Genomic DNA, 15,497 nt, shown 5'->3' with positions numbered 1-15,497 from the left:
TTAGCCCGACTCGCCCTAGCAGTCAAGATCGCGCCCTAGCGGTCCCGCTATGGCGAACTTTCCCCAATTCTCAAAATCCCGCGACGGAGACCGGCGCCCCGCTATGGCGGACTCGCTACAGCGGTCGCATCCAAACCAGTGACCTCTAGTTTTTCACCAGTTTTTCACCCCTAAATCCCAACATCAATCTGAGGCCCTATTCATACAAATCAAACATGCACACATATGTAAAAACACGCTACGAACTCACTCGTGGCCTCGAAATTCTCAACATATGTCTAATTCATTAAGTCAACCCTCAACAGAAATAAGTCAAGTTTTCAAACAAGTGCACAAATACCATCAAATGCCTTTATTTTATAATTTCAACTATTTAAGTTTCCATTAGACTCACACCTAGTCTTAGAAATGTACGAGCAGGGGTAAAATGGTTCAAACGCACATAACGACCTAGCGATCATTACAAAAGGGGAAGAATAATTATTATTCAAAATTCAGAAAAAATTTAATTTTTAAAGCAAAATTAAGAGCGTAAATGATTTTCAGCGATATCATATGCCACATGCTAGTCAACTACACCCCCGTTAGCTTTTACTGGTCAAGTATTGTCAAAAGTAACTTTAAAAATCATGATGTGAAGTGAAGTGATAGGTCAGCCTGTCAGGTTGAGGAGTTTGGGCCACCAATCATCCATCAACAAGCATCAAAACGTAAGTACTTTTGCAAAGTAAACTACTATAGGAGTAGTATTCTTTACAAAAATAAAAATAAAAACTAGGCGAGAGAGAAATGGAAGAAGAAGAGCATGAAGTATACGGAGGAGAGATTCCAATGGAAGCTGAAATGGAAACTGATACCTTAACTGCCCCCACTGATGATGATGCCTCCGTTAAGGTAATGTAACATTACTTTCTCTTTTTTCTTATCTTGTAGAAAAATTCCCTAATTTAGAATTGGATTTGATTTGGTTGTCTTGGAATTATGAAGGAATTGGATGAGATGAAGAAGCGATTGAAAGAGATGGAAGATGAAGCTGCTGCTCTCCGTGATATGCAGGCCAAAGTTGAGAAAGAAATGGGCTCTGTCCAAGGTCTCTCTTTTCTTTTCTGTTCTTTTTTTTTTAACTGTAGTGTCCAAACTAGCTTGTGATTTTAAGTTTGAGTAACTTTGACCACTTGAGACGTCACAGTTCTCAATTCACTTTAATTGACCACACCCTTTGATTATGCTTTTCTATATTTTAGTGTCTAAACTTGAAATCCTACTAATCTACTATTATGAGAATTTTTGTTGGCTTGTCAAGAAGTGGTTGCATGTTTGATATTCTGACATTTTCCTTAAAAAGTTGTGATCTTTGGGTTGTTGGAATAAGGATGCTTTGATCTACTAGGGTCTGCCATAGTTACTGGACTATCCTTAGAAATTCATCAATCTTTTTGTGTTAAACCCCCTAAAAATTGATGTTTGCTATGAGACTATGATATCTTTTCTAGTACAGTTTGCCATAGGAACTGATTATACATTACCCTAGAGGCCTATACAATGAGAAATTTCGTTCAACAACAACAACATGCCCAGTGGAATCCCACAATGTGGGGTCGGGGAGGATGAAGTGTACGCAGATCTTACCCCCACCTTGGGAGAAATTTCGTTCGTCTTTGGAAATTCAAATAAAACATACCGTAATGGAAACAAAAGATTCACTATTTAGTAAAGATGAGTTTATCAGTTGTAGTACAATTAAACTTGCAGGAGTTGTCAATGAGGCCAAAAGTATACATTTCTACTAGTAATTGGTTGTGATTAGTTAAGACTTAAAATTTCCATAACTTAGAAACTGAAATCCAATTTTTTGACCGAAAAATCCATCTAAAGTCAACCCTGAAGACCAACCGCAGCCCTCGAAACTCGGGGATATGGGCTCGTAAATACCAGACATAATTCGCTTGGTGCAGGGCTCGAACCTGTTACATACGTCATAATTCCCTCAACCTTTTGGCAATGCAATTGAGCTAAGCCCAGGGGCAATTTTTTTTTCTTAAATTATTTTTGCATTGTTTTATTTGCTGAGAATCTTTATTGATCTTTTTCGGAACCATTTATTTTGCAGATCCTGCTAATGCAGCTGCTTCGCAGGCAAACCGTGAGGAAGTGGATGCACGATCAATATTTGTTGGCAATGTAAGAACTGTACATCTATAGTTTGTAAGTGGTGATTGCATTCTTGGGGAAGTGCTTCGCTTGATTGAAGAATGTTTTCAGATAACTTGGTCTATGCGTGGTTGAGTGGTTTGTTAAAGGATCAGATTTGCCTCTATACTATCAAAAATAACTTATATTTGCCCTTCGTTATACATTTTGATATATTTGCCCTTGCCATCCAACTTTGGGGCTATATTTACCCCTCATTCGTTAAATCTGATATCGCCACCTAAATTTTCCTACGTGGCATTTTTTTCACAATTAAATATGGTCACCCATTTAAAAGAATTTAACCCACCCGACCCACTAAATTCTGGAAATTTGCAGATCTTCATCTTCTTCCATCAACCAGGGTTCTTTTCTAGACTTTGACGATAAACTACATTATTAAAATGATCACTTTCTATGCGAGTAATTAAATATATCAATAAGCATTGTCCTTCAGTGGGTATCAACATTTGGTACCAGGTTTTCTTGATGCAAAATTCAGATTTGACTTCTTCTGATATGATATCTGACCTGGACGTTCTTGGAAATTTCTGAACCTCAACAAATCCATTTACCAAAAGAACCACAAAAAGCAAGATACTGAAAGAGCACTTCTCCAATGAACAAAAGGTCTTTACAAACAGATAAGTTTGTACCATGATTCTTAGATACAAAATAGTGTACAAGGGAAGAATGTGGTGGTTCTGTAACAAATGAAGGAAATTTAGAGAAACAAAAGAATTATCAATGAAATAGCATGTTTTATTATCTTGTCGGATGTAGGTTTGGTTTAAAAGTTTATATCCAGAAACGATAGCTGACACTGTTAGAGCTAGAAACGCCACGAACTCCATGCCAATTGCTGATCCTGAAGAATCTGTGAATATGTTGGGTGGGTCAGGCAGGGGGGTTAAATTCTTTTAAATAGGTGACCAGATTTAATTAGGCAAAAAATTCCACGTAGGCGCCACGTAAGAAAATTTAGGTGGGGGCATGGGATTTAACGGATGAGGGGTAAACATGGCTTGAAAGTTGGATGACGAGGGCAAATATATCAAAAAAGTATAATGAAGGGCAAATATAACTTACATTATAATTTTTATAGGGGCAAATCTGACCCTTTTTTGTTGATAATTTGAACTCCACCTTGTTAGCTTGCTCACATGACTAATTCCAAGCCTGGATAAATGATGGTTGTGGTAGGTTGACAATCAGTTTAAAATTAGTTAATTTTTAGATCCTCACAATATTGAATATATTATGACATATTTATCTAGGCATGTGTACACCATTTGAACAGTGTAATGAAACAGGCCCAGATGTAGGGAAGTGGATATAGAAGATACACATAGCAAATATCAATTGTTTGGGTTTGATGCATAGTAATAATTGTTGTTGTATATTTGATAGTCCCATTGCTGAGCCAATGCCCCCAATAAACTTGAAATTCTCAAATGTCTAAGCCCCGGGTTTACCCATTTCACGATTCAACCCCTAACATGAACCCTAGGTTCATATCTTTCAAAAATGAGCTTAACTATGTTCTAATATCATCATTCATGCTCAATTCTTCATTTTAAGCTCTTAGATATTACTACACATATCTCAAATAGTAGTAAAAATAGAAAGAACAAGACATGGATGCATTGAAGCACAAGCTAGTAGTGATTTACACTTCCTGCAGTGTTGCCACTTTTGATTTTGCAAGATTTTAGTGAAAATAACCCTCAATTTCTTCACCAAGCTTCTTGGTGTCATTCATATGGAAGGGAGGAGGGTTCCCTTGTTTTGTCCCTCTCCAGGAAGAAAACCAAGTGCAAATAGCTTGATTTGCTTCTCCCAAGGTGTATTTATAAAAAAAACTTGTTTATCTGATGTGTGCACTGCACTTTATCGTATAACATATGCCATATTGATGTCCGGTCCACATACTATACACATACATTAAATAGTAATAACAAGGACAGTGGTCTTTTAACAGAAAAAATAGTAATATTAGCAACAGCAATAATAGAGTGTACGCAGACCTTACCCCTACCTTGTGAAGGAAGGGAGGTTGTTTCCGATAGACCCCCGGCTCAAACTTTCCTTCTCCAAGTTAAAGTTAAATAACACTTCTTCTTAGCATCTTAATTTTGATATGACAATCCTTCGATTAACTGCTCTTTTTTTTCCTTCCTATTTAACCTATAAATTAGACACATTTCCCTTCGACTCGTGTAATGATCTAGTCCAAATTCGCTTAATTTTGTAGCTAGACGAACCAAGTCTCTAGATTGGGGTGGAGGTCGTACTATACAGTAGTACATTTGGTCGAAGTACATTGTAGTTCCACTGTAGTTGGGGAATTCTTTTCCCTACTAAAAGCTGTTTGTAGTTCTTAAAGGATTGCAGATATGCTACTCATTGCATCTAATCATATAAAAGAAGTAATATACCTTATTTCCCTTGGAAGCGTTGGAAGCATGTTTATTCCTAATTCATGATCCGGGCTCTATAGAGTTATAGTGTCTCATTATGAATGCGGTATTACAACATGAACAGTCAAATTTGTGCGGAGTCATCTTGTTTGGGGAGGTTGTATTAATGGTTGAAAGCTTTGGTTATTTATTATGCTTGAAAAATATAGGATTTGATCTTAACCTGAACTATGCACCATTTATTTGTTTCTTCTCTTGCAATGTCCTAACTTCTTGGTGTAATTGTCTTTTTCCTTTTTGTAGTTATTAAGAACATTTGATTCTTCTTGATGATCTCTTCGTTTTGGTTTGACTTGGATGCTTCTTGAGAGTCATGCTTTGACTTTCTTCACTATAATCGCAGGTGCATTCATATTTCTGAGTAGCGCTGGCACCATGTTTTTGATGGTGGAAGAGAGCTATTTTGATTTTAGATATTTCTCTTAAGAGGCATTTTGACCTGTATGTTGACTTGTATAAAGTTTGAATAAGAAAGACAGCAATTCAGCAAAAAAAAAAAAAAAAAGAAGCGAAGGGAAAAAGAAAAAGAAAAATAGATTAAAAAAAGAAAATAAAAAGCATGAGAAAAAAATATTGTGAAGCTCCACTGGAAAAAAGATGGAATTGAAATACAATTCAGTGAGAGGCAACGAAAAAGTATGAGAAAATAAAAAAGAGTATTTGGAATGTGATTTGTGAGGATTCTCATGGAAACCACAAAAAGTCATTTCTTTGTTGAAGTACTTTCACCTTAGGTTCAAGTTTCGACCTTTTGCAAGAAGAAAGGTGCATTTGCCTATGAAGTGCAAACCCTTGTCATTGCCATGCAAATTCTAGTTGCCGAGTCTAGTTGCTGCTGGTGGACGTGAGTATTCAGATTTGACTAGCTATTAAGCCTGACACGGTGAGGTGTCATTACTTTGCCTTTGGCCTTATCTATTATTTCTTCCATGGCTACCAAAACTTTTATACTGAACCATATGATCTGTTCTTCTCCTGTGCTACTATGGTGATGTGGCAGTCAGTTTCCATTGTACCTACACTATTTTTCGTTAGGGGGGAAAGAAAGAGGGATAAGGAGTATTTCTTGTTTGGTTAGGTGTAAAAGAGGACAGTCAACATTTTAACTCCAAAGTTTGGCGAAAGAGAGAAGTAAATATCCTCTGGGCTAGTAATTGACTGATTAAAGTTTTTCTTGAAACAACCTAGCTAGTTAAATCCTTTTATAGCATTTGATTTTACAGCGAGAAAAATAGAAAATATTCTGTGTCAAGCATAAGTAAAGCCAGGAAAGCCAAGTGCTGAGCTGAATGATCTTTCTCTGCTGTTTGGAAGGCGCTGGGGCACAAAATTGTTTCTCTCTTTATGTGTTGATACACGGATCTGTATTATTTTATACTATCATTATCTTTGAGTTCATAGTTATTAGTTTTTGCAAAACTTAACATAAGATAGATTGGAATTCTAGCTTTCCATGAAGTTTCAAATTCTTTATTTCATTGTCACTTGCAGTTACCAGCTCGTGTTTAATGAATTTCATGTGACAGGTTGATTATGCATGTACCCCAGAGGAAGTTCAGCAGCATTTCCAGGCATGTGGCACTGTGAATCGAGTTACCATTCTAACTGATAAGTTTGGTCAACCTAAAGGTTTTGCTTATGTGGAATTCGTTGAACAAGAAGCTATTCAGGAGGCACTCCAACTGAATGAGTCCGAACTGCACGGACGACAGTTGAAGGTGAATTTCTTTTCATCTTTTATCTGAATAGAGTGATCGCTCTCCAGCAAGCATGTCATGTTTGTTGGTAGGAGGGGAGATATAGAAACGGGAAAGGCTCTGCAGTAAAGGACTCGGGACATATTGAACAGGTTGTTGACAATGCACAAATATCAAGCTTATGATGTTGCATCTTATATGTACAGGACAATCCGTCTTAGAGGGACCAATAAAAGAATATTGTCTTAGAGGCAAAATCTGTCATTTAAGTGTTCTGCCTAGCTAATCTTTGCTTGTCGGACTTAAACACATAAAATGATTAATGGATTGCCAAGTAGCATATATCTGGATTGTAGTACATAGATTAAAAATAAGATTGAGGAAGTGGTACCTTAGTATGATTTTGGGGTAGTTATGATATTGTCCTTTTCTTCAGATTGCTTTGTCATGCTTTATACCATATTTTGCCATACTTTTTTTTGTTCTGTCATAACAGTTTCTTTTATACATTATGCTTTGTTATGCTTTTTATTTTATTTTGTGATGACTCATTTACTATTTGTTACTCCCTCTGTTCCAATTTATGTGATATAGTTTGACTGGGTACGAAGTTTAAGAAAAAAAAAAAGACTTTTGAATCTCTTGGTCTAAAACAAACCAAAGATATTTGTGTGGTTATAGATCATCTCGTTAAGCATAAAAGGTGAAGTTGAATTGTTCCCAAATAAGGAAATATATCATTCTTTTTGGGACAGACTAAATCGAAAAGAATATCACATAAATTGGGACAAAGGGAGTAATTCTTATCTAACCTTCTTTGAAATGTCGTTTCTTGAGCCAAAGATCTATTGGAAACAACCTCTCTACGTTCCTAAGTAGAGGTAAGGTCTGCGTACACTCTACCCTCCCCAGACCCTACTTTGTGGGAATGTACTGGGTATGTTGTTGTTGAAGTGGTTGCTTAAATAGGGAGGATATGATTGTTGCTCAATTAGACAACCGAACTCCTTAGCCTCTTTTATAAAGTTTTGGTTTTCTGATTTTGCAACCAATATGCTTTTCTTATTTACAACCAAACTCCATTTATATATCGTCTTCTAGTACGGTGTTTGCACTGAGTCTTTTCTTATTTTACGTGCGCATCTTGTGATTGTCTCCCTCTATTTCAGGTTATGCCCAAGAGGACTAATGTTCCAGGGATGAAACAGTTTCGTCCGAGGCGCTTCAATCCTTATATGCCTTACGGATTCAGAAGACCATATGCACCTGCCCCTTATTTCTACTCTCCTTATGGATATGGGTGAGTGTTTTTTTTTATATCTTGTTGATTATCTCAAGCCTTGACAGTTCAAGTGGATGAAATCACGCGATTGTTTTGCATGGTGCAGGAAAGTTCCGAGATTCAGGAGGGCTTCGCGGTTCATGCCTTACTACTAAAAAATGTGATATGCTGCTACAAAATCTAATACAAGCAGCCACGATGCTGTGTCAGCTAGATTTTGTTTGAGACATTATAGCAGTTGCCTATCATAAGCTTATGTAGCCTTCCTGCATGAAGGGAGTAACAAATAGTAAAGGAGTCATGAAGCATTTCTGTTGTGACTATTGGGAGTTTCTTTTAAATTTTTACCAATCAAGGGTTATGGCGGATGGATAGGATTCCTCCGCCCTTAACGAGAGGTCTCGGATCGAGCCCTTGTAATGAAAAATCTTGGTAGTGAGCTCTTTTCTTTTAATGAGCTTTACATGATGAGTATGCCTATTAGTCAGAGTCCCTAAGCGGGTATGGATCACTAGATGGGGAACCAAAAAAGTTATTAGGAAGTTGGCGATTATCTTGATACATGGGGCAATTGGCAGGAATGCCCTTATTTTGGGGTGGTCTTTAATTTTTGGCCCTCAAATTGGTGGTCTTTAATTTTTGTCCTTCACCTAGTATCATGAGATTTTGGGTTTGAATGTCGGCTCAGTCAAAAAAATAAAAATCGCAATGCAGAGTTTTATGGCAAACTTAGGCTTGCAGGCAAAATTTTGCCTGCTTCAGGCAGAGTTCAAAACTCTACCTTTGGACAAAACTCCGCCTTAAAGGCAAAGATTTGCAAGCAAAATTTTGCCTTAGGAATCAAAGTTATACCTGGCGAAATTTTTTTAAATTTTTGACTAAGCAGGGGTTCAAACCCCGAACCTAAGAATTTTAGGCGAAGGACAAAAATTAAAGATCAACAATTTGAGGAGCAAAAATTAAAACCAGTGCATTTGAAGGGCACTCCGCACATAAAAATGTGATACATAAGAAAATGTAATAAAAAAAATTATTAATGAATAGCATCCGGAGAATCCAATGGATTAAGTATTACCACCCTGCAATGAGCATCTTAGTACACTAGCTCTATGAAATGAACTAAGGAAATTAAATATTTGATCTACTTGTACATTTTCACATTTTTCATGAGGTAAAGCTAAACTCTATGCATGTAAGGCACATAGTATTATTTGATTTTGGCTTCAAAGTATCTTTTATGGGGAGACCCGAACGTACGATTTTTAGGGGGATCTAGTCGAAAAACTTGCCGCCAGCGATCTGGTCTAATCGAAGTCAACTAACTCACATGAATTTAGGGTTCGTTTTCACCAAGCTGGTCCCTTGAGTCTATAGGCTACCTTTTCTTAGCGAGCATAGGAGATCTCCAGTGCGAGCCATCTTTCTCTTTTTGCTTCTTCTGTAGGGGACTTTGTCATAGCTGCGGGTTCAAGCCCCGTCAATCCCGACTGATCCAATGAATATATCAATAAATCTCTCCTTTTTATGAAGGGGACCGGGGGCATAATTTCATTGTCAAAGCAATTTTCTCCTTTCACATACTCTACCGTAGTATAGCGTTCCACAATTTTTTGTGGCCTTTTTGTAGTCCTCTTCTATTCCGACTAAGTAAAATTTCCATACATACTTAAAAGAAGGGATCGCGAATATGATGAGCTCTGCTGGAAAACTTTGCAGATGGTTCTTCTCAATAAAAACAATCTATTCATTCAGTATTTACTCAAACAATAGTAAGTACTTCATTGGTTAGTATGGTTATATGCATTATAGAAATACAATTCCTCTCGCTCCTACCAATGAAGTTTTCTGCAACATGGAAATAGCAAAGAAACTACTTATCGCATCGTTAGAGACAGTACTCAAGCAAATTATTACTTGCACCAAATGGACCATAATCTTAACTAAAAGAATACAATTATAAATTAGACACACCATAACAATTGCATAAAAAAAAATATGATCTAGAATGGTCACCTAAGCTGGAAGTATGGAACACACTGTATCTGTTTTGCTTATGGGCACTTGTGACTTCGACAGATATGCCAAACACTTTAACAATAACAATAACACTTATCACCTAAGACAAAACTAATAGACCTATTGATTATAAAATACTTGTCAGAAGAACAATTACAAAATACATTCAGAAGTAGAAAAAATATGCTGGTTCCCTCCTCTAGAATACAAATTTTTCATCAAAAAGCAATTCAGAATGCATTGAATAGGAGTCATCAGAAACAGTAAAGGGATCATATACTTAGCGAGGTCCTCCAGTCATCTTTATAACCTTTGTTGAACTAGCAGCACTGTGATGGGAACTGGAAACAGAAGCAGAACATTGAGTCATGCCTCTAGATATCAATATGAACAGTCGATGACATGATACAAAGTAAAACACCAACATCGAGCATTACTTACATTCATTTGTGACAAAGGAGGTGTCCGGACCAGCTTGCTTGGACCTCGAGTATTCCACTATGATAACACCAACACATATATCAGATAACTTTGCATCACTCACATATTCATATCGACTACAGTTCTCTTCTGGACAAGAAGAGTCAACAATGCTTCAGCACACCTTTCGTTATGTGTTTCTCCTTGAGGGCCAAAGAAAATCACTCAGATAAATGCTGATAGACCTTGTTGGATTCTAGCTTTCACTTCAGTCCTTTTCTTTTTAATGACAGTGGTGTCCGGCCAAGCTTGGGCGCACCTTTACTATTTCACCGGCTACTTGTTACCTTCCACCAGCATAGGTATCGGGTAATTTTGCCCACCAAGGCTTAGGCAAATGGAAAGAATAGCTTTCACTTCACTCTTCCAACTGTCCATCTTCGCTTTTCACCTTTTTCCATATAGTTAATGGAACTACACGAAAACCTAACTCCTGCTTCAATCTCTCTTCATCACCTAAGCTAGATTTTAAGTTCAGTACTTTTTTCTGTATTGTGTGAGGGTTGGAGGTATGATTCTATTGTTCCTATTCCAACTAAAAAAAACACCCTTCCTTAATTGTATAATTGCCGAAGCAATCAGTATTTTGGAATAGCTAAGTATAGCTCATACTTCCACAAAATAGAATAAAAACCATGCATATTCCCCTTTTCTCTTTTTCTGTAGTTGTGGCCATAAGAGACGAACTGATTATTATAAATAGCCGGTGACATTCTTCAGATGACTACACAGAAATGTTAGTTTGGGAAGAATATGGCAAGTCATTCTTTTATTTTTGAATTTCATTTTATCAATACATGGGAAGAAGTGTTGAAAATGGAAATTATGTATGGCTTGAAGTTCTAATATTAGATTTGCAATGAAAGCCTATTTATAGTGAATTGTTTATTACCCCTGAGTTTAACATATCCATCCTTGATTATCCAACTATGGCAAATTGGCAAGAGACAAACAAGTAAACTATGAAAGGTATCTATCTTGGCAACCCAAAAAACAATTGCAGACTGAATTGATTAAGAAGATAGAATGGAAATCTTTGTTATATGAAAAGAAATTACAACAGGAAAGTAATAAAACAGAAAAAAGAAACAGGAAAAGGTACACAAGAAAGCAGGCAAACTTTCATATAGAATTGCAGAAAGGTATCTATCTTGGCAACCCGAAAAACAATTGCAGACTGAATTGATTAAGAAGATGGAATGGAAATCTTTGTTATATGAATAGAAATTACAACAGGAAAGTAATAAAACAGAAAAAAGAAACAGGAAAAGGTACACAAGAAAGCAGGCAAACTTTCATATATATAGTAGTACAAGCAGTATTTACCATAGAGAAGAGAAGTATTTTAGAACTTCGGAAATTGAATAAGTAGAATTTGATCATCAAACCTCAAGGAGATTGCGGCCAATCATATCCAGAGTCCACAGCATTTAAGTCATCATAAAACCACATTTCGACATCCTCAATATCTTGATCATCTTCCCAATACACATCCGACATCTCATCAAAGTCATCATCGTCGTCCACATCACCAGCCACAAAATCCCATGGTACATAGCCAGAAGAACTTGAATAATCAGAGCAATTGTCCCAGCCATTCCTATCATAGCAATCTACGACAACGGGACCGACCACCTTTACCCGATTAAATTTCTTCACAAAATTTCCGTCAAGGTTCACATTCCAACAACCTCTTACGTCCAGTAGTTCAAGATGTCTGCAGCTTTTAAGGACCTCGATTATGCTTGTAGTACCAACCAACATGTAGGCAATCTCGAGTTGCTTAAGATTTGGCATTGTAGTGGCTATTGCAAGGGCTTCATCGTCTTGGGAGATTTTGTTAATAACCTCAAGGGGATGCATTGTTCGTCGCAAACCAGTGAGACATTTACAGTGCTTCCCTATGGCTTCAAGGGCTTTGGCTCCTATTTTTATGCAGTAGCTTACATCCAAAAATGTAATGTTCGATAACATTCCCGCAACTTGTTCCACAACAGAATCACCTATTTCACTTTTTGGCAACCGCAACATCTGCAGAGATTTGGCACTTGCAAGCATAACAAAGAAGGGATAAGACAAGCATTACTGCAAGGGATAATAACATTTTTGGACTGCTCAAAAGAATAATAGCCATCAAATGTATAGGGTTTGTATATTAAATATAACTATACATATAATAATAATATACATATTGTATATACAAGATATACATATAATATACATAATCAGTTTATAGGTATATTTTGGCCACCACCCGTAATTAATTTCAGCAGACTGGCCAAAAAAAGAAAGAAAAAAAAAACTTATCCCAATTTATTGACAATAGCAAGTGCACAGCATGCAAATGGATAAGAACTATTCTGAGCCTCTATACTAACTCACTTTGACTTGAAGTATAGTATCTTAAAATTATGTGTAACTTATAATGTACAACAGACTATTGCAGTAGCTCAGATATGTAAGTAGTATCAAGACTGATAGTGTACTAACTTGTTTCCAATGAACAAGAAGCTTTGTTCCCTGGAGAGACCGGAAACGCAGAGCTTACGAAGAGAACCGGAGCTTCTTGTAATAAGCAATTGAAGCATCCGATCAAGGTTATCAGGGCAGCAATTTTTGCTCCATTCCTCAATGTCAATCTCTTGCCAACAATAAGGACCCCTTGCTGCTTTTCCCCATGACTTGCAAACCCTTGGGACTATAGTTAAAACCTCTTGAAGTGGAAGTTTTCTAAATATCAGCCCAAGTGCATCAGGAATTAATTCATCCCACCGACGGAACTCAAAACTCTCCTCCATTGATTTGCTGCCAAAGTAATAAGATATATTTAGGACAAGGACCCATTCCCCAAAAAAGGTAACTGTTTTAATCACAATCCACCTATTTTATCTCAAAGGTCATGCTTGAAAGAGGTGCAAAACTCGAAAATTTGGGTAATCAACAGCTATAATTTGGAGTCATTGTGCCGTGATAAAATTTTGAATACATAATAAACAAGAGTTGTTTGTCAGATTGTCACTCAACTAATAGTTATTATCTCAGAAAGTCAATTTCTTTGTTGAAGGAGCTTGGAATCAAGAAGAAAGATGACTTTCTGAGACGGTAAGCATTAGTTGAGTGATCATCTGTGAAATCAACCCTAATAAACAAAGTTGCAGAAGAAGTGAAAATGAAAGCAATTGATCAGTGAAATCACAAACATAAATCAACTTAATTGGGGAAAAGTTAGAGAAACTTTCACATTATTAGAGGATGAGCTAAGTTCCACGAGGCCCATACGAAAAAGAAAGGAAATCTACGACTGAAAGGGAGAGAGAACTATTTAAGAGAAAAACAAGATTTCTCAACAAGACAACAAATAGGTATGACAAGAAGCAGGAAAATGCAATCTTAGAAACAAACATATTTGTTAGCAAAGACATCAAATTAGTATGACCAACAGCAGAAAGATGGAATCTTGAAACAAACATATCTGTCAACAAGACACCAAATTGGTATGATAAAACAGCAGAAAAATGCAATCTTGAAACAAACATAGTATTTGTTAACAAGACATCAAATTAGTATGACAAACAGCAGAAAAATGCAATCTTGAAACAAACATATTTGTTAACAAGACATCAACTGCTATGACAAACAGCAGAAAAATGCAATCTTGAAACATATCGGTTAACAAGACATCAAATGGCAGTGACAAACAGCAGAAAGACACAATCTTTACATCATAAATGTTAAGAAAGAAAAAGGAAAATGAACATAAAGAACCAACCTTTATCTATCCATATTGCCACAGAATATACTAAATCAAATGAGATTCAACTGGCTACACAAATCACCATTTCCCAGTTGAGTTAAAATGCTCAAATCAACCAACACCCTGTTGAGAAAAAAAAAATGCTTAAATCAAGAAAGAGTCATCTGAAAAACTCAAGAAAAGCAAATGACATTCTGAGAATTTCTGTTGCAATGTACAGCTGAAAAAATGAAAATTTTTACACCATCAACTATCAAAATACTCACTCCATGTAATGTAAGTAAATAGAGGTATTTTTAGAACCACAACAAGAATTGTGTTACAACAGCAATTTCATGCACAACTCATGATATGTATACATACAAAGAAGAAAAGGGTGTCAGTATAAAAGAGAAAAAATACTCAAAAAGAGCAAAAAAAAAAAAAAAAATTATTACCTAGAATATTTTGTAGTATTGGATCTATGAAATGACACCGGTTTATCCGCCTAAAATAAAGGGGTAAAAGAATGTGAGTTTTATTTCAGTTAAAAGGGGGTGTTTTGTTAAGTGTTTAGGTACAAGAAAGAAACAATAAGAGACTTGATATGACAAGATTTGATATAACAGGAGAAAAAATAAAAAAGGAACATGTGAAAGTGAAAAGTGCAACAAACATCTCAGAAAGCAATGGGTAATTGTAATGGTAAAATAAAAAATGTAAAGGAGTATTGGGAATATGGAATTGTATGTTTCTGAACTGGGGGTATGGGTATATAGTACTACTACTGTTGCTCCTGATGTGTTGCTCCTTTTTGAGTTCACTTTAATAAAAATAATTTACATTATTAAATCACTTTGAATATTGATTCTTTAATCCCAATTCATGTGATATAATTTGACTAGGTATAAAGTTCAGAAAAAAAAAGACTTTTGTGTTTGTCGTCTAAAATGAACATTAAATATTTGTGTAGGTATAAATCATTTCATTAAGTACTTTAAAGTCTAGTTGTTTTTACGTTAAAAAATGGAGTCATTTTTTATAGGACAAACTAAAAAGAAAAGTCTGTCACAATATATTGGGACGGAAGGCTTAATTATAAGCAATTACCTCTAATTAGTCGAGATTAATACCTTAAAAATTGAGGCAGACAATTTGTTATAATATCAAAAATAGAGAAAATAACATAAGCTATTTGTATGTTTGGATAGGTTGATAATAGTTCCCTAAATATACTCGTGAGCAGTTTTGATTTTTTAAGTTTATTGAAAGTGAAAAGGTTTGGTCTCCATCAAATATTTAACAAACTCTATCGATTATATTTGACGAAAAACGTAAAAAAACTTTTTAGCCAAAATTTAAATTTGGATTTTGGAAGGGCAGCTTATTCAGTTTGTGCTATTTTGGTTATTTCTTTAGCCTCGTGCAGCTTTCTGAAGTATAATTTCTGGTATTTTTGGTTTATTTTTAGGGAAAAGAGTCAAATATACCCTCTACTTTATTTTATTAGTTAAATATACCCTCCGTTAGTGAAAGTTAATAAAAATACCCCTATCGTGTTCAAACTTCACACTTATGCCCCTATTTGGATGGAAATCCACAAATCCTCTCAAATTACC

The 15,497-nt window shown here is 35.9% G+C and overlaps 2 protein-coding genes across 3 annotated transcripts; one reads left to right on the top strand and one right to left on the bottom strand.

Moving 5' to 3' along the window:
* Positions 1–684: 684 nt before the first annotated feature.
* LOC132640522 (polyadenylate-binding protein 2-like) lies at positions 685–8,117 on the top strand. The gene is made up of 6 exons (XM_060357135.1): positions 685–894; positions 988–1,090; positions 2,111–2,181; positions 6,197–6,388; positions 7,537–7,667; positions 7,756–8,117. Exons 1-6 carry the CDS (start codon positions 790–792, stop codon positions 7,802–7,804), a joined length of 651 nt encoding a protein of 216 aa, XP_060213118.1. The 5' UTR covers positions 685–789; the 3' UTR covers positions 7,805–8,117.
* A 3,175-nt stretch (positions 8,118–11,292) lies between these two features.
* Positions 11,293–14,616, bottom strand: LOC132640521 (F-box protein FBW2-like). Of its 2 annotated transcripts, none has more exons than XM_060357133.1 (4): positions 14,337–14,616; positions 13,915–14,022; positions 12,636–12,950; positions 11,293–12,192 (listed from the first exon to the last, which is right to left on the bottom strand). In XM_060357133.1, the coding sequence occupies exons 3-4, from the start codon at positions 12,941–12,943 to the stop codon at positions 11,535–11,537; spliced, it is 966 nt and encodes a 321-aa protein (XP_060213116.1). In that variant the 5' UTR covers positions 12,944–12,950; positions 13,915–14,022; positions 14,337–14,616; the 3' UTR covers positions 11,293–11,534. The 2 variants fall into 2 exon arrangements, with proteins under 2 accessions (XP_060213116.1, XP_060213117.1); XM_060357134.1 differs by lacking the exon at positions 14,337–14,616 and adding an exon at positions 14,166–14,302.
* Positions 14,617–15,497: the final 881 nt, after the last annotated feature.

Source organism: Lycium barbarum, chromosome 5 (genome assembly GCF_019175385.1).
Source record: "Lycium barbarum isolate Lr01 chromosome 5, ASM1917538v2, whole genome shotgun sequence".
NCBI lineage: Eukaryota > Viridiplantae > Streptophyta > Magnoliopsida > Solanales > Solanaceae > Lycium > Lycium barbarum.
Note: the sequence above shows the minus strand (reverse complement) of the source record. Positions and strands in the feature narration are given on the sequence as shown.

What these genes read in the sequence shown, in the direction of transcription:
- LOC132640522 (XM_060357135.1), top strand. Translation starts at nt 790, where the DNA reads ATGGAAGAAGAAGAGCATGAAGTATACGGAGGAGAGATTCCAATGGAA. An exon ending in ATGATGATGCCTCCGTTAAG is followed by an intron (nt 895 to 987) that starts GTAATGTAACAT and finishes GGAATTATGAAG; the next exon opens with GAATTGGATGAGATGAAGAA. An exon ending in TACTCTCCTTATGGATATGG is followed by an intron (nt 7,668 to 7,755) that starts GTGAGTGTTTTT and finishes TGCATGGTGCAG; the next exon opens with GAAAGTTCCGAGATTCAGGA.
- LOC132640521 (XM_060357133.1), bottom strand. Translation starts at nt 12,943, where the DNA reads ATGGAGGAGAGTTTTGAGTTCCGTCGGTGGGATGAATTAATTCCTGAT. An exon ending in TTCTTGTTCATTGGAAACAA is followed by an intron (nt 12,193 to 12,635) that starts GTTAGTACACTA and finishes TATGCTTGCAAG; the next exon opens with TGCCAAATCTCTGCAGATGT.